Source organism: Micropterus dolomieu, linkage group LG11 (genome assembly GCF_021292245.1).
Source record: "Micropterus dolomieu isolate WLL.071019.BEF.003 ecotype Adirondacks linkage group LG11, ASM2129224v1, whole genome shotgun sequence".
Taxonomy (NCBI): Eukaryota; Metazoa; Chordata; class Actinopteri; order Centrarchiformes; family Centrarchidae; genus Micropterus; species Micropterus dolomieu.
In genome coordinates, this window is record NC_060160.1 from 12,417,277 (window position 1) to 12,441,808 (window position 24,532).

The 24,532-nt window shown below is 40.4% G+C and overlaps 2 protein-coding genes across 4 annotated transcripts in view; both read right to left on the reverse strand.

Annotated features, from left to right (window-relative positions):
* ptpn21 (protein tyrosine phosphatase non-receptor type 21) overlaps positions 1 to 13,139 on the reverse strand; it is a 20,525-nt gene extending 7,386 nt beyond the window's left edge. The window contains exons 1-13 of one of the 2 annotated variants that reach the window (XM_046061987.1): positions 12,753 to 13,139; positions 11,602 to 11,900; positions 8,553 to 8,722; positions 7,991 to 8,088; positions 6,808 to 6,875; positions 6,637 to 6,707; positions 5,671 to 5,758; positions 5,358 to 5,446; positions 4,729 to 4,816; positions 4,296 to 4,375; positions 2,868 to 2,928; positions 2,572 to 2,653; positions 908 to 2,436 (exon numbers count right to left, since the gene is read on the reverse strand). In XM_046061987.1, coding sequence (XP_045917943.1) covers positions 908 to 2,436; positions 2,572 to 2,653; positions 2,868 to 2,928; positions 4,296 to 4,375; positions 4,729 to 4,816; positions 5,358 to 5,446; positions 5,671 to 5,758; positions 6,637 to 6,707; positions 6,808 to 6,875; positions 7,991 to 8,088; positions 8,553 to 8,722; positions 11,602 to 11,781 — 2,604 coding nt within the window. In that variant the 5' untranslated portion in view covers positions 11,782 to 11,900; positions 12,753 to 13,139. The other variant, XM_046061988.1, reaches the window with a different exon arrangement.
* Positions 13,140 to 13,471: 332 nt separating this feature from the next.
* Positions 13,472 to 22,699, reverse strand: spata7 (spermatogenesis associated 7). 2 transcript variants are annotated; one of them, XM_046063640.1, is made up of 12 exons: positions 22,489 to 22,699; positions 21,437 to 21,499; positions 21,226 to 21,315; positions 21,000 to 21,047; positions 19,391 to 19,494; positions 18,728 to 19,194; positions 18,203 to 18,248; positions 15,468 to 15,589; positions 15,313 to 15,363; positions 15,072 to 15,149; positions 14,886 to 14,943; positions 13,472 to 14,732 (listed from the first exon to the last, which is right to left on the reverse strand). In XM_046063640.1, exons 1-12 carry the CDS (start codon positions 22,538 to 22,540, stop codon positions 14,091 to 14,093), a joined length of 1,821 nt encoding a protein of 606 aa, XP_045919596.1. In that variant the 5' UTR covers positions 22,541 to 22,699; the 3' UTR covers positions 13,472 to 14,090. The 2 variants fall into 2 exon arrangements, with proteins under 2 accessions (XP_045919596.1, XP_045919595.1); XM_046063639.1 differs by lacking the exon at positions 22,489 to 22,699 and adding an exon at positions 22,274 to 22,428.
* Between the last annotated feature and the right edge of the window lie 1,833 nt (positions 22,700 to 24,532).

Consider the following 24,532-nt stretch of genomic DNA (forward strand, 5'->3'; position numbering starts at 1 on the left):
TCCATTGATAATTTTTGTGTGATTTTGTTGTCAGCACATTCAACTATGTAAAGAAAGGAGTATTTAATGAGATTATTTCATTCATTCAGATCTAGGATGTGTTATTTTAGTGTTCCCTTTATTTTTTTGAGCAGTGTAAATAAATAAATAAACTGAACACGGGGAGCAGTTATTTGCTTTTTGGTCAACCCTGCAGCTTGTTTGGTGAGCAGAAAGTGGTTGCTATCGTGGTCATTCTTTTCAAAGCAATACAAAATGCAAAGCTAGTTCAGTCCGTAAGGATTAGCTTGAGAACCGGGGGGGGTCGCCTGTTCAAATCCAGCTCGGACCAGGGCGGACTGGTAGCTGGAGAAGTGCAAGTTCACCTGTGGGCACTGCCGAAGGAGGCCCTGAACCCCTGAATTGCTTGGGGCACCGCACTGAGTGGCTGCCCCTTCACTCGGACATCTCTCCGTGTGTTGCTATGGGTTTTGTGCATGTGTGTTTCTTTCAGACCTGTGTGTAAAAATACTAACACAATAACAGAGTGAAAACATTGACTTCCCCCTCGCGGGATTAAATGAAGTATATCTTCTTCTTCTTCTAGCCAGGGCAAAACGTCTAACCTGAGGAAACATCTGATCAAACACAAAACATACCTAAAAGCTGTGAGAAGAGCTTTGGAAGAGAAGAGAGGGGTTTTATTTTGAGTGGTGTCTAAAATATTATTATTATTATTATTTTTTTTTTTTTTTAAATAGAGATTTTTGGACTTATTTTTACAACAGAAATTACATTTTGTTATAACAGAGAGAGTAAAGTACCAAAAACATGTACTGTTGGGTACAAGTCCCTAATTCCAGGTAACAGTATCAGTTGTTAAAAAGGCTGGCCATTAGCTTAGGAGTAGATTGGGAATAGGACTCACCGGAGGGGGCAAGCCTTCTACTGTTTTCTTTCCAGGCGGCACATCAGACACAGGCCTTTTCTTTAAGTCTTTCTTAGTCTTCTGCTTGGCCTGGCCACTCAGGTCTCCCTCAGAGACCGACGGCATTATCCTGGTCTGTCGTAAATCTGGCAGCAAGTACAGAGGCTCCCCCTCCTGGATCAAGGGGTGAACCTTGTAGGTCAAGGAGCTGGTTATAGAGGGGTCTAGAGAGGAGCCTATGGGATATGCAGGAGGCGGCTCTATGGGAGTCTGCTGCTGAGGCGTCAGAGAAGAGAGAGATGTCAAACTATGATGCTGTTGTGACACCTGGTCAGGAACAATCGCTGCTACTGCATCCTGAGAAAGTGGAGTGTGACGCCCACTATCGTCCTCAAACTCCTCTTCTTCACCACTGCTGTGAACCAGCATGGTGGCATCTGAAAGGGACTTTTTGTGTCCATACTGTATGTCCTCCTTAATGTCACCCCTGTTCTCTGTCTTGGTACGCTCCAAATAAACGTTGAGCTGAGAGCCCTGAGAGCGACCACCACTCAGGACGGGAGGGGGCGTGGAAGTTTCAGCTCCTGAAGTAGACACGGTCCGCTCTTTGACCCTCATCCCCTCTAAACTATGTGCTAATCCAGCAATCTCAATGGAGTTACGCTTCTGAGCATGGTACGGGTGTCTGTGTGGGGGTCCACTGAAAAGAGGCTCTGACACCTCTTGTAAAGAGTGGGCAACAGGCAGGCTGTCCTCCTGGAAAGTCTGGACTGAGTGGTGCACACGCCTCGTGATGATCAGGTCTGGGTTGCTGCTGCTGACATACAAGTGACGTGACAGGTCAGGTGTGCTGTTTGCAGGCCGAGGATGGGCATACGGGTAGGGTGGAGGCGGTCGGTACACTTGTGTCCTCATGATGTTCGGGGCTGGATACTCCTGTGCCTGTTGTAACTGGACATTAGTGAGCTCTGGGACACTAACCGCGCCCACTACGGGCCTCCTCTCTGTAGGGTAGGGGTATGGAGAGGGACTGTGGAAGCTGGAGCCCAGATGGAAGGGATAGTGATGGTGTTGGGCTGCACCACCGTGTTCCCCTCTGATCTCTGGCTGGCTGTAAACTAGAGGGTCTGGTCTGCTGTAGGCGTACGAGTTTCCAATGTTCAGGTTCCTCATGGAGTGGCTCTGCCTGTGCTCTTGAGACAAAACCATCCCACCTCCTGCTCCTCTGGTCTTCTGACGCATCACTGTCTCGTAATCAGGTGTGGCGCGGTAGGAAGGTGGAATGAGAGCGCTGTGGCGATGCGAGGGGACATAGTCCGGCCTGGTGATATCGCTAGTGATGGAGGGGTTGGAGGACATGGGTGAGGGCTGAAGGTAGTGCTGGGGATTGGTTAGAGAGCTGGTGCTGTGGGCGCTGTACACGCTGCCGTTACGTAAACGCCCTCCGCTGCTGTATTCCAGAGGAGAGCAGTCCAGGCTGGTCTGGGAGTGGTAGTAATAACCGTTCTGATTGTTCATGTACAGGTTGTCTGTGAGAACAAAACAGCAACATTAAAATTTACCCGAAGACAAACAACATTATTAGCATCGTGTAATAACTTTATGTATTTTGCACTAATTTTTTTAGGTTTCTAGTCACAAGCCACGCTCTATACAATAGATACCTTGTGATGATGTGTAAGGCTCTGTGAAATGGCCATTGTAGTGCATTTGCGGAGGGGGCATCAAGTAGGCCTGAGGCTTTGGCTGTGAATCAACGGGAGAGGGATTCAGTTTCGGCTCACATGATTTGAATACTGTCCAAGAGCAAATAATAAAATACAATTGTGTGGTCTCACACACACACACACACACACACACACACACACACACACACACGCACACACAGCTAAATAATGATTTTAATATACAGATCATGTGCTGCAGTGCAATCCAGAAATGGCTTTTGAGGGAGCATTACCAGAGATATTCTAGTAGAGGATCTCCGTCTGACTGGGTTGACAACTGTGGGCTGGGTTTGGCTGAAAAACAAATGTTAACGTTAACATAGCTGAAGTGAAAAGGACTCAGTAGCTATATTCAGAATTAATATAGGGGAAAGGCAAGCCAGAATTTCCTGACTCCTGCTACCTGCCACAACCTGGCATCACCCTAGCATTTTAACAGCTGCCACAGACCACAAGTGTCCGCAGCATACAGCAGTGCTCTGCACTCCTGGGGTGGGGAATATGATGGTGAGACAGTGCAGATGAAATATTGGGGAGATATGAGCTGGCTTCTCTTTTAATTGAAAGGTGCTTATGGAATAGTTACGGCTCACTAGCATAAGCACAAATAACACTGCTGGTTTGTTTATAATACAGTGGCTCATGTGTGAAAACCAGCGTGTGCAACCTTTTAGTACGTTCGCAGAGTTTATATATGGAGGCCCCAGGTCAAGTCCATCAAACTTATAACAAGTCCTTCAACTCTTCTTCAGTACACCATGCAATGTTTTCTCTCCAGTGCACCAGCAAACGTGGTGTAAAAGAGAAGACTTGGGGCATGTGTTTTGATTTCAATTGACAAACACACCCAATTTATAACTAGGCCCTATATCTGGAAATATTTGATCAAGAAAAATGTACAGAGAACTAATAATCTGACTAAACTTTCATTGCCAACTTTGAATTTCATGGACACATTTCAGTCAGCACTCAACAACTACTGAGGTTTTGATATCCTGCCCTAGACAGGCTGACTAAGACCAAGATACCAAATGAATTATGGGACCATAAAAGATAGTGAATAACAGTAATTATTTAAAGATTTAAAATAACCTTAAAAATATAACAATGGACGTCTTTTCATCTTTATTGGACAAATAGTACTGTGGATGTGTACAATGGTTTAATGTAATTTAATTGATTTTGATCCCTGTTAACTTCATCAAAACAGAGGCTGTTCCTCTCATCCAGTCACACACACCACAATAAATAATAAGCCAAATACATAAATTATTTTTACTTTGATGAAGAATCACTACATGCTTCCCAATCCCAAGGCCCATTTCAGATATAGAGAGTTTGTTTGCTGTGGCTTTGTTGGCTACGCAGTCAGGAAGGGATGGGTGTTGGCACCTGCTTGATAGATATACTGTAGGCGGTGGCTGACTGTGTTGCTCACCCCTTATTAGAAGGCAGAGAGGGACGAGAGAGCATTGGAAAGCGAGGAAAGGATAGAGTGAGAAGGGACTTCTGGGAGACCTCAGAAGGCAGGGGGTCACACTCCTCTCTGAAGAGAGAGGAGGAGAGGAGGATAGAAGTGAGGCTACACCAAAGAGGAGACGACAAAGAACAAAGAGACAGGAACTCGGCTAGACGTTGAGGGGAGGAAAAAAAACACTTACAGGCTGCTCTTGTTAATCTTATAAAACTTGAGTCTGGCCAGACACATCCGGCACACATATTTTGAGGTTTCCATGTCTTCCTACACAAAAGAGGGGTGAAAAAAAATCATTAGATGGTGCGACAATTAGGATGGAGGTGGTGTTTCCTCACTTCTCTTGAAGCAAAGCCATTCCTGTGTATACCTTCAAGTACTTCTACATCGAGTTTCAGCTAATCTTATGTGACTTTATGACCCACACATAGGTAACATACCGAAGTAACCCTAGTTACAGCCCCACCCACACACAAACATAGGTGCATGCATTGTTAAGACTAGCTGATGGTTAGGTTCCACAGCAAAGGCCATTTTAAATTTGGCTAAATCCAATAAGAGACTGAAATGTCCCAGGGGACGGGTAGAGAAGAAAGGGTGCAATGGCAGCGGAGACTTACGGTCTGGAACTGAACACTCTCCTCTCTGTTGGCTAGCTCCAGGGCAAAGAAGGACCTGTTGTGACTCATGTTGTTAATTTCATTCCACCTACACACACAATTTAAGCGCAGTGGCAAAGAGAAAGAGGAGAGGAAGAAAAACACATGATGTCATGGTGGTAACAAAGCCTTTTTTTAAAAGAGACTGTAGCACAGCTTTAACAATGCATAATAAAATCCATCCACGTGTGGGAGTCAATCAAGGTATTTATTTGTCATAATGGTATGTAGAGAGATGCAGTTTAGCCGAGGTCAAGAATGTTCACTCACTCGACTTCAGATAATGCTGCTACAATCCTTTTCAGCTATCACTCTACCTGACTCATTTCCTCTTGGGCCACATTCAGGTCTACAGAGCATTAAGGGACATTACAAGGGACAACCTCGCCTAAAAATAGCTTTGAGCTGTGCCACAAAACTCAATCTATACTGATAGAATAATCTAATTGAATATAATTACTGCTCAGAGTCACAAGTTACCAGACAAGGCTTTTATTCAGCACATCGTATTTAGTAGATCATATTTCAGGACTTCCTAGGCATTGCTGTGAGAGTCAAACAAACATTCTCCAATTTGTTTCTAGACTTACCTAAATAAAAGAAGCGGCCTGCCATTTTTATGCTTGACAAAGATGCCATCGAGGCAGGATCCCAGGGTAACATCTGTACCTGTACTGTCCTGTTTAAATGAAACGAGACAAAACAAAGACATTCGAACAGTCTTTTTAGGTTTAAAGAATCCAGTCCTGTCTTTTTTTGCTGAATAGTTCTTTGTTCAAGCTGCCCGATGGTAGAGGTACAGGTAACATGCAGCTTATGAGTTCAATTTCTAGTAAGCCAACGTCATGCTTGTTCGCGATTTGGGCTTTTGAAGATTGTGGACTGAACTTTGTAAAAGCCTACCTTGGCTTGATAGCTTTCCTGGCCATAGCCTTCCATTTTCTCCAGCTCCTGCATGTACAACATCTCTGCCTCTGGGGGTGATAAACCCCTGAAAAAGACAAAACATGAAGAAACAACAGTCAAAAATCCCACTGACCCGTTTGGAATAACATCAAGCTTAAAAAAAAATCCTATTGGTAGTTCATTTAATAGGGAGGGTATGAGGGGATTGAATATAGGTATTAAGCTGTTAATGATGGCGCAATGGATAAGACACATGCCTTTGGTGTGAGAGACCCGGGTTCGACTCCCACTGTGACCCATGCACCGTTGTGTCCTTGACACTTAACACCTAGCTGCTTCAGAGGCGTGCAGCCTCTTACAAGAATAGCAACTGTAAGTCGCTTTGAAAGCGTCAGCTAAATGAATAAATTTAAATGTGTAAATATGGGACAAATTAAAGTATACAGATTTAGGTCATTATGCATGTAGGTGCAGGAACACCTGTGCAGTTTACATTCGAGCATGTATGGATATGCATGTTTGTACATTAACGGCAAACTCTATATATTGAATGTTATGTACATGCATAATATACCATGAAGCCAAATTAATTCAAGTAATGTATACTTCATAGCTATGTAAAATTCAGTTTCCACGCAACAAGAGCAGGGGAGTGATTGGTGGGGTGAGTAGGTTGAGGTTAGTGAATGAGGGAGTAAGTGTTCTGTAAATCTGTATGTATACATCTCTGTATGTATACATGCTTTTTTTCTATCAACATGAAACCAATAAAAAGTTGTTCATTAAAAAAAGAAGGAAAAAAAATCCTACTGAACCTACATAAAACACCAAGACAAGACACAAATGGGCAAAGTAATGCATAACTTCATGGTAATACTCATTCAAAAAAGTCACTGTGCAATTCAATGTGTTATAGAGATAACAAGTGGAGCAGAGCTGATGATGCTTTCAACACCTGCTCACCTGAAGGACTGATAAAGAAGAGCCACTTTCTGAGTGGCCTCTTCCAGCACTCGCTCATCCTGGATCCATTCCTGCAAAAGACAGAGTCAGGACTGACACAATGCTGGTGGCAAACACAAATAAGCACAGGACAGCTGCGCCATTTTTCTCCATCAAAAATAGAATGCTTACAATTGGAAACAGCGCAAACTTCTGGAGGAACTCCTGGGAATCGTAGCGATTGAAGTCTCCAAAGTCAGCTGTGGGGGAAAAAAAAAACCCTATATCATGTCAATCCCTGCATTTAGTAAAAGGAAAAATAGCCATTCAAAAATTGCAGAATGGTGTAATGCCTTTTGGAAAGCTGCAGTGTATGATGACAAGAAAGACTAATTTTAGGAGAGGAGGGGCCCGTTTGTTATGCAAGGGAATTTCTTCAGCGTCTGACAACGCAGAGGTCCAAAACTGTTACCAGCTTCAGTCTGCCCGCTGGCAACACTCGCGACAATGTCGGGTATCCCAGGCATCAGCACAGCTCAAAAACTGCCCTTCACTCCAAAATATCCCAGCCAGGGACACAAAATGGGAATAGTCAACTTTATTTTGAGCATAAATGGCAAGTTTGCATGACAACTTAAGCAGTGACTAAAGGGCCTTTCTTTAGGGCACACTGCAACATGGTCAGTCATTTGAACACATGGCTGCAACAGTAAGTGATCTCAGCGGCTCTGCTATGCTAACACCCAGGCCAGTAAGTTGCAGTGCCTGATATAACTTTGCCAGCAGTGTTTGAGATTCTTCTGGCTGAGCATAAGTTGGAGGACATGTCAGGGCCAAAGCTCATGCAAGGAGAGTTCACATTCACACACAAAACACCTGCCCAATTTAATATGCTGGTTTAGGTTCAATGGTGTTTGTTAAGTGCAATATATAACAAGAATCACAAAAATGTTCCTATAAACCCATGGTTAAGTGGCTGAACTGAGGTTTCAGGCAAACTACTGTGAGCAGCAGACCCTTAAAACAAGATATAGGGTGTAAAAAACCCCAATAATTTATGAAATTAAATTTTCCAGCTGTGCTTTGAGAATAAACTACATTTTGGAAACAAAGATATTTACTATCAGTTTGTTAGGTATTTTGTATCTCGGTGGTCTCCCCACATAGGGTGTGAGCCTCCAGTCAGGAAATAATCGGTCCAGTCCAATGTCTGTAGATGTGAGGGGGAGTTTAGAGTTTCATGATTTACAGACAATTGCTGTGTAATTGCACCAGTAATTACTCTGACTGTCCCAGTTGAAGCTGCTGCAGTCACCAGAGAGATTTAGGCCAAGAAACATCAGGCTCATCAAACTGAAGTTTCTGTTCAAATTACCTTGCACTGCCAGGCTAGCTAAACGAATAGCTTGTTCAAGCGAGCATGAGATCCTGCCCTCCAAAACATCCTTCTTCAGCTGTAGGTAATACTGATATCTGTGGAGAAAGAGAGGGTTGCTTAAGAGTGGATAGACATGAAGCCAACAACCAAATATGACAACTACATCCAGGTTTGCAGAAAGCTGAAAGTCATTACAGAGCAAAACTTCTGAAATACATCAGTATTAAGATGACTTACGACACATTTAATATTCCTGATTCCTCTGTGCTTGAATTTAAGTATTAAAAGAGATGGATGTGGAGAGGTAAGAAGCATCTGGTTAAAGGGACACTGAGCAATTAAGCCTCTTCATCAACTTCTTTCCCAGTAGGCCACCTTAGCATGGCCAAAGCTTATTAACAGAAACACACTTGATGCGGCTACACTTAACTTTGCTTGGTATTCATTTCATAACTAAAATTGATAACATTTTAACAGCTATTCTTGAAGATAAATTGCCACTAAGCTAATAAGGTTATTGGCTTCGACAAGACACTTTGTATGACTGATGGAACATCACCTTGTGATCTCCTGTTGGAGTTGGGTGACACTGGGTATGTAAAACACTACTCCAAAGTAAACAGTGGGCTCCAGCCCATACTTGTCCAGCTGCTTTTTCAGTGGCTTCTCCAAGTCAATCCATCTTTGCTGGTTCTGCTTGTTTAAGTACCATAGGCTGAAGTACGTTATCTAACAAGCAAAGAAAGCAAGCACAAGCATTTACACCTGAAAAACACTGACATACATTTTAGACTTTACAACAATATTATGACTGCTTGAGATCAATATCACACACACCTCCTGTTTAGTTACTTACATTAAGTGCACAAATGTGCAGGTCTTCTCCGAATCATCTACATATTATTAAAAAACATATGTAGACCTGAAAATTCAACCGTTGCAAACTTCAAGATTTAGAGACTGGTTGCATGCCCTGCAGTCTTGTGACTGTCCGAACATCTCACAGTAAACACAAAGTAACCACTGTAGGCTTGCTGTTTACTGTTTACAAAGGACAATTTAGCTGAAAGAGACCTATTGTGATTTTCAGGTAGACAACAAAGCGACAATAACAACAAATAGGTTAGGGCATCAACACAGGTTAGGGCATCTAATTTCTTGGACGACAAACAGCCTACAGTCCAATGTAAATGAAACTGTGGCTCTTATTAAATGTGACCAACATCAGGCTGAAGCTGAATTAACAGATTTTCAAACACAGGACCTATTAAACCATATAGCGCAATCATGCATTGGTTGAAATGTGACAGTGAACTTGATTTGACTAATCACTGAAAACACAATATCAGAAGTCATCTTAAAGAGGTCATATTATGCTTTTTGGCTTTTTCCCTCTCCTATATTGAGTTATTTACCTTTTTTTGTGCATGTAACAGGTTTGCAAAGTGAAAAAGCCCAAAGTCCAGCCCAAAGGAAGTTCCCATCTCCCACAGAAAACACTACTCTGAGCTGCCTGAAAACAGCTCTGAGTAGTGTAGTCCAGCCTTTTCTTCCGCTCTGCTGTGACGTCATAGCAAAACACGCGTCATAATGCTTGCCAAGCGGCTAGTCCAACACGCCCTCAAAAACACCCGTGGAAAAACACTGAGCTGCAGCACACAGCGACAAGATGTCCGCCTGCAGCCTCCACTCTTCCTTCCAAACATTACCCTCCAGGCAAGTTGTTACTGTGATGTAGAGACAGTGCTCAGTTATAACTTTATCGATGAAAGATACATTTGTACATATTACAGAACATATACAGCTGAACCGAAACCGCGTTTGCCAGCTTTTAAGGACCCATCCTGCTCTGCTTCTGATTGACTAGTAGTCCTTAACTAGGTATGTGCAACTCCCAACAAACTCTTGTAGATGTATCACTCCACAGTAGGGCTGGACAATAAAACAATAAATCGCAATATAATTTTATTCAATAATAATATAACAAATGTTCAATAAATATTCAATGAATGTTTGACTTTATTCACTTGAATCATACACAAATTAAGACTTAACTTTTTTATTAAGATGTTTATTTTGTTGAGGAAAAAGGACCGAAAAAAGCTTTTACTTCATTTTACTTGTGCATATTTGTTGAGAAAGATTTTTATCATAATTGTTTTGAATGTTCTACCTCAGATTTGTGAAGTGATCCACTGTTTGGCATCAAGTGTTGCCCATAAAAAAAAAAAAGGTTAAACCACAATTAACCATCAGTTATCCAACGAAGGTTAAAGTCAAGGGCAGACGTTTCGTCCCTCATCCAAAGGACTTCTTCACCCTTTGGATGAGGGACGAAACGTCTTCCAGTATCTTCAACCAAGTTCAGTTGCCCTTGACTTTAACCTTCGTTGGATAACTATGACCTGGATGACTGAGAATCTTCATAGACAATTAAGCATCAGGTTTCTTCAACTTAAACTCAGGAGCAGAAATCAGCCTTTAAACTCAAAAGAAACAACGATTTGATACTTACTGTGATAATTATTGATATCGAAAGATATGAAACTTTTTATCGTGATAACATTTTTGGCCATATCATCCAGCCCTACTCCATAGCCTGCATAACTTTTCTATCGAAAAACCACATGATTGCACAAACAACCGTGGTGACATCAACAAACAACACGGCATTACCCATTGCATACTAGAAAAAAATCTAAACGAGGGTGGAGGCTTGTCACCAACACTGCTAGCCTCACTAATGACAAATAAAGCCTTGCTACATTATGCAGCAAAATAACACACACTGACTCACATAGTGCAAGTCCCTATGCCAGAGCGGTTACACATTCAGCAGTCTGAGCTGTTGATTTTAGGTGAAACTGGGAATGACAGCATTCAGGTTTACATCCCTTTCAGGACATGATTAACAGGTGGTGTCAGTGTGTGACCCTAGTGTGACCCCAGTGAACAAATCCAGACAGGAAGCTAAGTACATGATTCAATCCTGACTCAGAACTCCTTTTCTTGACCACATTGTCCATGCTAAGTGAGGGCAGACACACACTCTGCCTGAACGAAAATTTCAAAAGCATTCAGAATTTGTTTGCTAATCACAATGATTAAACTGGTCAGTTGCCAACTATTAAATTAATTGGATAGAGAAATGTTTTAACAAAAAAAAAAGTCCAAATTATCTGATTCCAGCTTCTGCGATGTCAATATTTGCTGGTTTCTTTACTCCTATGACAGTAAACAGAATGTCTTTGGGTTGTGGACAAAACAAGACATTTGAGGATGTCACCTGTGGCTTTAGAAAATACTGATTAATTTGACAGATTAATCAACAATGAAAATAATCGTTATTTGCATCCCCAATATAATTATAAATTTAGAGTATGTAATTAACAAATTCATGTGGTAAGCAGGACACATATTATGATGAGAGATTACATTATGACTATGTTGATGATAAACTGGTTATCTCAGTTCCTGTGGTCATGCTTGCCAGTTCCAAGTAAGAAAGACAACCTTGCCATAAACACTTTCTTGCTGAGGTGGAAAGTATCAAAACGTCCACAAGAGAGAACACTCAGCATTTGTACTGCATGAAAACACATACATACCTCTCTTAACTCAAGTCTCTGGGCAACTGCCTCCAAACATTCCTGACCAGTGCTCTCCACTGAAAGTGTAAACTCAACAAACTCTCCATTGAGCAGCTGAATACGAGTGACAAGACAGCTCTTGCTTGAAACAGTATACCTTCGAGTCCTTTTAAGTTTTAAGCCAAATGGCAGGGGCATGTTTCACACTTATTCAAGAGGGAGATCTTCACTTAGTCCAGAGAAATTACTCTCCTTGCTGTCCCATCAGAAATTGTGTGAATGTTCCAAGTCATGAGGTTCATCTTCCACAGATAGATCTGAAAAGTGTGATAAGAAAAATGTCAAAAAATCTACAAAATACCACATAACACAGGGGGAAGCTAGCTAAACTTGGAATCTTGGAAAAGGGAATGTAAAACTAAAAGCTGAATCACAACTTCAGTGGCCATTCTCATCACTAAAGACTGTGTCACGATCCTTTTGCATATGGTCTTCACACCTGGTCACTCTGAAACAGATGCCAGACCAGACAAACATAACACTTAACGTAAAGCAATCCTCTTAAATGAGGCACTTTGTTTTAAGTCACCTAACGTTATCTCTGATTTTCTACCAAAGGTATTCGCTTAACGCTACAATTTCTCTGAATTCGTAAATAGTTCATGGTTTTTCACACTGGGGAAAACATTTATAGCACGCTAACTTACCTGGCCCGTGTAATTAATGTTGTCTATAATAAGGTTGGCTTGCCATTATTCCAAGTTTGTGGTTAACGTTAGACTAATCCCCTTCCGGCGAATAGTCTGATCCAAATTCTGACAAGAGCGACCTAATTCAATACGCAGCAGGCTAACGTTCCTTCTGTCGAACTCAGCACTGCCAAAAACCCTGCTCCTTTCCACCTTAACCATGCATCACTCTTACTGCAAATGATCTACGTTACAACTTAACTTATTGAAGTTCAAAGAAGTTTGTACTAAAATGTTGACAATTTCCAGACTTACTAGCTACTTTTCATTTGTAGTTTTACTACCCACGTAAGTGTTTACTACAACTACCATCAAATTAACTTTAACGCTAGCGTGCTAACTTATGTACCAGCAAATAGACGACACCCATGGGAAGCTGACGTCGCCGGTAAATATTTTGGCCAAAAATGTTAACGTTACCGTTAGCCACCAGATGCAATTTAGTAGTCCAACTAGGATTCGGTCCTGAGGGATTCCGCCATCAAGGTCAATTGATTAATACTTTTTAGATACTTATCGGAACAGAAGACTACTCATTTGTCTGTAGTTTGTTTATGGATCAAGACTAACTAACGTATCACCCCATGCCTCTTGGTCCGACAGTTCACTCAAGTCCAAGCGTGTTTCGCTTCCTAGGATTAGAAGCGCAACAAGCGTATTCCGTCTATATCCGCGGCTCTATAGCTTTAATAACTATGTTTCAGCAATTGATAAATCACCAGATGCATGGGAATATACTCTTACTCTTCAATAACTTTATACAAAATATATGGTTTACTATACTGTCTTGGGGAAACGCGTCAAAATACATTGTAGTCCCTTCGTGGCGGAGGAATACATGGAGGTTTTCAGAGCCATGACATCAGACAGCTGGAATGCCGAGCGGTGAAAATGCCAGAAATGGGACGAGTGCCTGAACTGCTGGTCGCTGACCTGTCTGTTTACCTTTAACATCGACTGACAGCTGTAAACGCAGGATAGTGCGCAATGGTTTAAGAGTTTCCCTCTGTGATTATTTGCAAAATGGCTCAGGTCGCGACCCTCAAATATGGTAATAACGCTGGTTTTGCTGCTGTTTGCAGGCTGAGTAATGACCCGTTAGTAATGGACTTAATAATCAGCTGCAAGCATACAAGAAGCAGAATAGAAAATTTATTGCAATTGTAAAGACACTTTCTGGTGACAGTCAACTTCTATAGCTAAATGTCAGAGGCATTATGTCAAGTCAAACGCACTTTCTTTATAACTGAATTGCTCTAGAAAACCAGAAAATGTAAACTGTAGCTACATTATACTGTCCTTATGTCTAACTGGGTACACACTCTCCAATCCACTCAAACTAAAAGATACCACTAATTCCATCTGACATCAGTGCAGTGCTATGGACTATCCTTTGAAAATGTAATCATACTGGTTACTATGGGATAATAATTTCGATAATGTTTAGAGCATTACTCTGGAGTCAGTTAGGACTCAATCACTACTGTTCAAGTATGTGCCCACTTTACAATATCCTAAATGAGACATTCAAGACTGATTAAGTTGCAACACCTCATGCAAAATTTTCATTGTGCTTTTGTATAAAGATAAAAAAGCAGAACAGAACTACACCAGGTGGGGCTTGGTAAACACAACCAGCGTTATCACATTTACAAAACTATACTTTCAGACATTTCATAAATTCCATTTCTTTCTGGAAAAACACTCACTTGGTAACAAAAACATTAAAGGACATTAAATCCCTGAATACACAAACACTCAGAACTCATCATCACTGCCTGAAGCAGCTGCATTTGTATGTTGCTCAGTGGTCTCAACATTGTTATAGTGTGTATTGCTGGACACATGAAGCAACTCTGACAAACTCCTCCCCAGATTCTCAAGTTCCTCGGATTGTCCATCGAGACTGACCTCAGCATGGTCCTGATGAAATCCTTCATCAGTGACTATAGTGGTGTATTCATGGGTGTCATTGCTGATTTCTTCATTTGGTGCAGTTATGCCTATTTGATTTTGGAAGTTCTCGTCACTGATTCCTGTATTATCGGAAACTTGCTGACTGAGCAGAGGAGGGCTAATGCCCTTTTCCAGACTGTCATCGTCTCCATCCTTTTTATTTGTTTTAATTGGTGAATCAGTCCTTTCAGGAGAGCAGAAGGGTGTAGACACCAATAAGGGATCAGCAAAATCTGGCAAATCACAGTATTTAATTAGTGACGCATATGGGAACAGGTCATTGTTTTCTTTGGTCTGCACTTGTTTCCCCCCTGATTCTAGATGTGGTAAGAATGTATCAAGCAGGCCATTCTCATTTTTTTCAAGCTTTGTACTGGAGGTGGATATGTTGGCTGGCTCTTCAAAATCCTTTCGCAGCACTTCCAGAAGGTGGCGCATTTTACCCTAAAATCAAACAATGCAATCGGATGCATGAGAAGAAGTTGAAGAGACCTTTGTGACAACCTTCTAAATTTTTTTCAATATTTATTTAAAGCTGTAGACTGAACACTTAAACAAGACTTGATTGACATATTTGGTATTAAGTTATATACTCACTTCATCAAGATGTTGCCGATTCATGTCAATATGGCGCTTTATCACCCTGTCTAGGACCCTTGCAGATGACATAGACACACAACAGTAAAAATGACTCTGGGGGTTTAAGAGTTTCCTTATGCTACACATGTGCTGTAAATATCTGTAAATAGAAAATAGTTATAGAGAATAGAGAAAATGACAAACCTATCAGAGATGTGTCCCCTGGACAAGATATCCTCTGTTACAGCAGAAATGAATTCGAGATACATTAATTCTTCCTCCCTGTTGAAGAACAGATGAGAATTATTTCACAGACACAATATTTTAAATTTTCTCAAGATTTACCAAAGCATCACACTGTCAAATCTGTATATATGTAGCAATAATTCTCTATAACATCAATTAAAAGCTATATTAGCATCAGACATTAGCAAAGACAACTTACTCTGTAGATACACTCTTCATATTGGGAGATTTCCAGCCTTCTGGTGAGACCCTAAAAGATGAGGCTTATATTCTTTTGGAACTTTACAGAGAAAATACACAAAGTATAACATTATGCTTAAAATGCTACATAGTATTTAAGTTGTGTGATTTTACCTGGAAGAGGAGTCAAAGAAATCATGGTCTCTGCTCTTGTTTGCTCGACTGTGTTGTCTAGATGTTGAGAGATATGTGCCATTGAACACATCCTCAGACCACTCATGGTCTGTATTAAATCCCTGTAAAACAAAGTGGACAGTAAAATGAGAATGGATATTCAATACTGTCAAGGCTAATCAAATAATCAAATGTTTTATTTGACAATAAACAGTTCTTTATGGTTTAAAGGGACAATAAACTAAGTATTACTGACCTTGAGCAACACAAAATTATACCCCATTATTTTACGTAGTATTTATTTGGATACTATACCACATAAAGCCCTTCAGTTCAGTCAGTGTAGGTAACTGCTGCAGTCATCTTCACTGACATACAGTCCCCTCCAAAAGTATTGGAACGGTAAGTTGCTTTGTTTTTGTTGTTCACTGAAGACATTTGGGTTTAAGATCAAAAGATGAGTATGAGACAAGAGTTCAGAATTTCAGCTTTTATTTCCTGGTATACACATCTAGATGTGTTAAACAACGTAGGACATATCACTGTTTGTATTACCACAGCATTCTTAGGTGTGTAAAAGTAAAGGAACAAATAATCTTAAAGTAAATAACATTTAATATTTGGTGGCATAACCCTTGCTTGCAATAGCTGCCTCAAGCCTGCGACCCATCGACATCACCAAACTGTTGCATTCTTCATTTGTGATGCTATTCCAGGCTTTTACCGCAGCTTCTTTCAGTTCTTGTTTGTTTCGGGGTGTTTCTCCCTTCAGTCTCCTCTTAAGGAGGTGTAATGTATGCTCTGTTGGGTTCAGGTCAGGTGATTGACTTGGCCAGTCTAAACCCTTCCACTTTTTCCCCTGATGAAGTCCTTTGTTTTGCTGGCAGTGTGCTTTGGCTCATTGTCCTGCTGCATGATAAACTTCCTCCCGATTAGTTTCAATGCATTTCTCCGTAAATTGGCAGACAAAATGTTTCTGTACACTTCTGAATTCATTCTGCTGCTACCATCATCAGTTACATCATCAACAAATATTAATGAGCCTGTTCCAGTAGCAGCCATGCACACCCAAGCCATGACATTACCTCCACCATGCTTCACAGATGAGCTTGTATGCTTCGGATCATAAGCAGTTCCTTTCTTTCTCCACACTTTGGCCTTTCCATCACCTTGGTAGACATTAATCTTGGTCTCATCAGTCCATAAGATTGTGTTACAGAACTTTTGCGGCTCATCTCTGTACTTCTTTGCAAATTTCAATCTGGCCTTCCGATTCTTACTGCTGATGAGTGGTTTGCATCTTGTGGTGTGCCTCTATATTTCTGCTCTCTGAGGCTGCGTTCCAATCCACAGTGTACATAAACAGTACTCCCTGCTCCCTGCTCAGGGACTGTCGGTTAAGGGAACTTTCCTTGACAAAATTCTACCATTTGGAACACCCTGCAACATCATCAAAGCACACGTCAGTTCCGCAGTGTGTTACCCTGGTAACGTAAACCCCTTGGATACCCGCTGCTACTGTGGACATTTACTGAAATTAAATATTGAATATATGTTAAAACAAACTGATACAATTACAAAACTTATATTTCCATAACTTCTTCTATTTATATTCAATTAAAATGTATGTAACTTGTGAATGAATGTGATTGGATTAATTTATAAGATATGCAGCGTCATTCTTAAAAAGATTCATGTAGCATTGTTGTTTTTAGGCAACCTAACCTCTGAAATGATCATATAAATAATGATAACATTAGTTACAACGACCATAATTACAGATATACAAACTCTGTGGTCTGCTCTATTGTTAGCTCCTATGAGGTTCAAAGGCTTATGGGTAATCTTTCTTGTCAACTTCCTGCGAACTGATGAACTGTTGTTCACTGTCAGTTCACAGTGTCCTTTGAAGTGAACATGTTGTGCTCCCTGCGGTTTGGAATCTCACTTAAAATGCACCCTGAGTCTTCTTCCAACAGTGGATTGTGATACCTTCACCCCTGCACTGTGGAGGTCGTTAGTGATGTCGTTTTGGGGGTTTTCTTCAAAGCTCTCACGGTATTTCAGTCATCAACCACTGTTGTCTTCCTTGGCCGACCTGTTTGACGTCTGTTGCTCAGTACACCACTAGTTTCTTTCGTTTTCAGTATATTCCAAATTGTTGTGCTTGCTATACCCAATGTTTGTCCAATGGCTCTGGTCGATTTTCCTTCTTTTCTCTGCTTGCCAATGGCTTGCTTTTCTCCCATAGACAGCTCTCTGGTCTTCATGTTGGTTTATCCTCTTTAACAGGAAACGCAGTCTTTATAAGACTAGTCATGCAGAGCTATTTAATGTTTGGACAATCAACCTATAAGGCACCACCTGGGCAGCAACAAAACATCTGTCAGTCACATGTTCCAATAGTTTTGCTCACTTGAAAAATGGGTGGGTTCAAACAAAGGATGGTATGTCCTGAGAGATGTGAATACCAGGAAATGAGAGCTGAAATTCTGAACTCTTGTCTCATACTCATCTTTTGATCTTAAACCCAAATGTCGTCAGTGAACAACAAAAACATAGGAATTTGCCTTACCGTTCCAATACTTTTGGAGGGGATCAGTTTTTAGGCATGCTGTGAACCAGTATATCTTAAGTGATGTTTGAGAATTGGAGTGCAAACACCAAAGCCATGATCAACTAATGGATTAATTAATCATTAAAAATAAAATTGTTGATTTAAAATTTGAAATTACCTGAGATGGTTCATAAAATTCCTGTGTGTATTCCTTGTTTTCTGTGCTGCATAAAAAAGACAGAATTTAAGTTACTTTTAAGACATTAGAACACATATTAAACATGTTGAATGAATTGTTTTAGACACATACCGTAAAACTTCAATGAATAGCGCGGGCTTTTATTTGCTTACCCTGTCTACATTTGGGACTAGCGTCTATATGGGACAGGCCTTCAATTCCTTTACCATGCCAGTAATAATTTTGTGCTAATTGCTTCCGTAAAATGAACTTAACGATTGAATTGTGGAGAATCTAACAAATCTAACGAAGTATAACATGTCCATATTGACAAAAGTTTAAACATCTATATTGCAATGCACACACTAAGCAGCTTAGAACTAGCTCAAGAGACCTGTGTTTATTTTTCAAAACATGTAACCACACCCAGCCATTTAAGAGGGATGGCCATCTAATTGGGACAAGGCTTTAAATTTTAAACGTTTTATGGTATACTGCTTTCCTTCAGAGATGTTTGGTAAGTACCTTCCATGATATATCTCCTGTCGCACCGATTGTGAGTTGGTGCAATCCTCAGTAGGTTCCCTCCGTGGTGCTCTGTAATAACGATATTTTGACAGATAGGAGCTCTTGTCTGATTTCAGGGTCTTAGGTGTGAATGGTTTGTCTTGGGTAAAGTGCTGTGAGTGTTTCTGGAGCAGGTCTCCGCTGTACGTCTTCTGAACAGGGTCCTGGAAAGTCTTGTAGCAACTCTGATCCCCCGAAGCTGCCAGTGAACATGCTGACTGCATCCTGTGAGAAGCTGCCTCTGGGCTCTGGTACTTTATTTCTGATGCTGGGCGAGTATGATGAGACTGGTTCTGTGATCTGACTTTACACAAGGGATAAACTATCTCCTTAGCATGAAAGGAGGTGCTGAACCTTGGGCTGGAGACTGATGAACTCCTTGAGCAGAGGTAGGGGCTGTCATCATACTGCACAGATAATCTACTCTGAAAAGCAAACACTGTATTGAATCAGGTATTGTACATACTGAAAAAGTTTGAAAGACAAATTATGCAGGCTTTGTATTTAAAGCCTTCAAACACTTCTGATTGGCAAGTTTTCTAGTCAGGCTACTGCATAAGATTCGTTGGCATCACATGAAGCAATGAGAAACACATCAGTGACTCTGCCTTAATTTCTTACCTGGGCAGGGGAGCAGGAGGCTCTGCAATTCCTCTGTGAGAGAGAGTGGGCTGACTGAGGACGACCCCCTTTCCTCAACCGCTCCTGTCTGAGCTGGTCGTGGTCTGCAAACAGGCAATGAAAAAATAAATAGACACAGGAAATAGTCTACTCAGCACTGTGTAACTATCACTGGCTACAAAGCAGCTTCCCAAACACAATGTAACATGTGTTTTTAAAAGCAAAAAGCCACCTTTGGATAATCTAACACAATTATACACACTGATTCCCAATACACCACATGGGTTATTCTGTAAATGTCTTTTATTTTTATAAAGACTCACTGCACTTAACTGTGAGGTATTTGAGGGTCATAGAATATAAGAGAGCGGGACTTTCATTAAAGATAAGGATGAGGATGAGTTGCATCCTGTACTCAAATGTGATGAGGGCTGCATTGTACTATTACTTACTGAGACTACTGTCAGTGTAGAAATTGGTCTCTGCCTGTAGTATGATTCATGTCTTCCCGAACTACTACACACTGGTGCAAAGTGGTGAGTTCAGAGAGAAAATGTTGGTCTTTGATTCTGACTACCACTGACACACCAATGCCTGACTGTTAGCAGTTAATGAAAGTCATTTACACTAAAATGCTAAAAATAAATTACCTATAAAAAGCCCAGAAATACATCCTCATTTCAAGAGCAAAAAAGGGTTTTGAGTTGAAGTAATTTGAGTTGGTCATGCCGCTTTACTCTATACAACATATGGAAAATCAGGCCCTACCTCACTCAGTATGCCACCCAGCTTCTGGTACAGGCCATGGTTATCTCTCGCCTCGACTATTGCAATGCCCTCCTAGCAGGTCTTCCAGCTTATGCGGTGAAACCCTTACAAATAGTACAGAACGCAGCAGCACGTCTGGTTTTTGATCAGCACAAAAGGACTCATGTCACTACATTACTCAGTGACCTCCACTGGCTCCCCATGGCCTCCAGAATCAGATTCAAGTCACTAATGCTTGCATACAGAGTGACTACTGGGTCTGCGCCCATCTACCTAAACTCCAAAATACAAACTTACACTCCTTCACGGTCACTACGCTCCTACAACAAACGCCGCCTGGCTCTGCCATCTCTTCACACAAAGCAATCCAAGTCCCGGCTGTTCTCATCTGTGACACCACGATGGTGGAATGAGCTACCACACGCCATCAGAGCAGGGGCGTCCCTCTCTAACTTCAAGAAGCTTTTGAAAACTCATCTCTTCCGAGAAAACTTCCTCTTATAACACCTCTAACTCCTAACCTCTAACATGCACTTCCTGTGCTCTTCTTCTTCTATCCCTTTACAATTATCTTGTATAGATTGCACTTTTTTTTGTTAACTCTTACTTCCTTCCCTAGGTATTTACCCCATTGATGTGATATGAACAATAAGCTCTTACTAGTATTTATTGCTGCTCTCACTAGTGTGTATTTTCAGTTGTAGATCTGTATTTGATGCTCTGTAGATGCTTGTATGTTGTTCCTCAAATGTAAGTCGCTTTGGATAAAAGCGTCTGCCAAATGAGTAAATGTAACTGTAAATGTAAGTAAACATTTAATATTTGATACTTGGGTACTTACACTTTACACTGTGTATCAAGCTTTTGGGTACTGAGGCATCAATGGCAGCTGTGAAACAAGGCAAAAATGTAAGATCACAACAGTTTATTAATCTTATTATTATGTAACAAAGATACATGTTTTAACTACTAAACATGTAAGCATATTATGTATGCAGGAGCTTAATTAGTTTGGTCTACTGAATGTCAATGTAAGGATCATGATGTATGCCAGCCATGCTGCTCACCTTTAGCTGAGTAAACCTTTTTATAATGAGACACCATGTGGTCTTTAATGATGGACTGTGTCAACTTGCTGGAGGATGGAGGGCAGAAAGCTAAAAATACAGGACAGAGAACAACATGTAGTACACTGTACAATTAAGCTAGTACATTACCACTGACCAATACTGATTTGGTTTATTTCTCATTACAGTATTAGCACATTTTAATACTTACGGCTACTTTTCAAAGTCTGTCCTCTTGTACCAGGGCTGCAACCCAGTCCAGATGATACACTCCCTAAAAATAATGACAGTTTTAATAAATACTTACCAGTAATTTATCAAGCAAGCATTTGGTGCATACAGCTTCTCAAATGTGAAGATTTACTATTTATTTACTTACTTTATCTTTGTAAACTGAATACCTTCTTAAATTTTGGTCAGAAATCAAGTGATTTTAAGAAATCACTTTAGGCTTTGATAACTCCTGATGGGAATGTGTCATTATTCATAACATTTATTGACTAAAGAGTCCAAATATTTTCAACAAGTCTTAAAGTAGTATTAAAAAAAGGGATTATTATTACATTAATCATTAATAATAATAATCCTGCAGTCCTTTACTCAGGGAAAGTACTACGTGTCTGGTGTTTGCACATTTCTGTTCTAACTAGCATGCTATTATTACTATTATTAGTAATTCTTTTTTAAAGTAAGTTCAGAACAGATAGGCAATTTAATCAACTATGCATACAATAATGAAACCATTTTCAAAAGGTGAGTGTTTTTAATCAGCAACACTGTTTTACAACATTATACTTTGATTTGAATGTATTTCGGTTGATTTGTATCTGTTTTTAATATGTCTGTTGTTAATGTAGTTTAATGTAATCCATGGTAATACGGTAGTGTAAAAATTAATACCACTCTGAAGACAGTAAACGTCGACACGGCAAAAACATAAAATATCGTTTTTAAATAATGTAGCCTAACGTTAGCTAGTGTTAATCGAAGCACCATGTTACAAGATATAACGTTAACGTTACTGTATTATTTGCATAAGTTAACTTACTGTATAAAAGAAGTCTTGAGAATAAGTAACTTAATGTGAGGAAAGGGCTGACCATTGTCAAGATAAACCTGAAGTCATATTAGAGTATTATAGTGCATTCGCTGTGAGCACGAGTTTCTTTGGGTTGCTGCCTAAGCGCAATTGAAATGTCCTTCCTTCTGCCGATTAACTAGCCAAACAGCTAGCTAATGCTAATGCTAATAGCGTTTGCATACCTATTCTCGAGTCCATGACAATGTTACAATCAGAGTATCCCATTTTCCTCATAAATATTCTGGGGGAGCGACGGCACAGCTTGGACACATCCAGAAACTACAGTGTACTCGACTGTAAACATTGCAACGTTGTGTAAGGTAATCAAGTAAAGTAAAGTAAAGGGTAACAGCCTTATTAGGTTAAGCAGTTGAGGAGCAAGGCAAAGCCTCCCCGTCGCCATGCTGGTTGCTATGATTGCCTTCGTCATCACGCTCATGCGTAAGAAAGGAAGGACACGCCACAAACCACCCACTCCCATGTGCACAGACAAACACACTCGCACCTGTCACTTTACTGGGAAATATGGAAGCATATAGAGGACTAAATTAAAATTATCATGCAGACTTGAAAATGAAAATGTAATCCCACAATAACATTATCATTTTCCACATATGTATGTGTTACTTAGGTAAAAATTTTAATGAAAATGCAATCATTGTCATTTTCACATACTTGTGTGAGCATTCTAGGACCATATTAAAATGAAAATGGAAACAGCATTTGACATTTCATTTTCAAAGACTTAGTCCGCTCTATAGTGGACTATATTCAAATGCAATGAGTGAAACAGCACCCCCAGTCTATCGCATTTACATGTCCATGTTGCTCATGGCCCATTTAAGTCAAAATTAAAATTGAATTCCCTTTTTCTAACTATGTGACAATGAAAATGAGAACAGCATTTGACATTGCATTTTCAAAGACCCGGGGATCCCGTCTAGCACTGGACTGCCTGAATCAGAAATTCCTCCATGAGAAAAGACAGTAAAAGGATCATTTTGGTATTTTTAAACCTGGACCCTATTTGCACATATTTTGGTGTCAAAATGACTAGTAGGTACAAAAAGTTTGGAATCCATGCAGTACATGGCTTCTGTGAACCGGCTGCAGTGGCTGCAGCGTATTCCTTTGGGGCATTTGTGCCTGTCAAAATTACGTCCACAAAACGTGCTTCTTTTTGCCACCAACAGGCTCAGACTGTAATGCGAGTTGTCTGACAACATCATGGAAAGGATCCCTACAAGTAACCCACTGTAACAGAAACCAGATACAGAAGTCTTGCGCTCAAGGACAAGAATTTCTTGCTCTGAAATCTAGTGAGAGAGACCATGATGCAGGAACAAGAACGTGTTGGATGGAAACAAGGAAGAGGAGTTTGTTGTGTACATAGAGAACTGCTTTATTATCTTAACTTTCTCCAACACAACAAACTCCTCCCTCCAACTCTGACTCATGTTTCCACCGTTATTTTGCTGCAACATCTCGCCTCTCACGAGGTTTGCATAAAACTTGTTGTGCTTTTATTTTTTCATTAGAAAATGGGTCTTACTGGCAATTGCAACTGAAGGTGTTACATTTCTGCTTCAATGAGTGGCGGAACAGGTATGCATTACTGATGTACACAATTGTCCCTGGACATTTTCACAGCAAGAGCTTTGACTTGCTATAGTAAGCACCTAAAGCGTTACTAACATTTATTCAAGTTCTCCAGGGTGCTAGATATCAGATGCACCGAGATTATAAATAACCATGTCATGGCTGGTAGCCTATCTTGTTTATTACCGGTGTGCTGTTCTAAGGGACGTTTGTGGTATACATCCACCACATTTATAGTCAAGTGGCAGTGTGAAAAAATGACTAATGTAGGAAACCACAGAGTGCAACAAATATAAATTCTGATTCAGCTGAGTACATGTCGGTCATGAGAACATTCTGTCAGCAGCGTATTGTTAATTCTGCCATGTTCCTTGTATTGTTTGATAGACCTTTTCACCCCTCACGTCATTTACCAACAAAGGTTGTGAATTACTTTGTGACAGACTTTTTTGAACAGTGAAGTAATTTTAATTTAGTGATTTTATTATCAAGGTTCAAATTAATGTAAAAATGTATATTAATACCCAATGCTGCACTTTGAAATTAAAGGACAAAAAATATCCCCATTTCTCATGCTGCTAAAGACATGTAAACGTCAGTGGGCTTATCATTGTAGATACAGGAGTA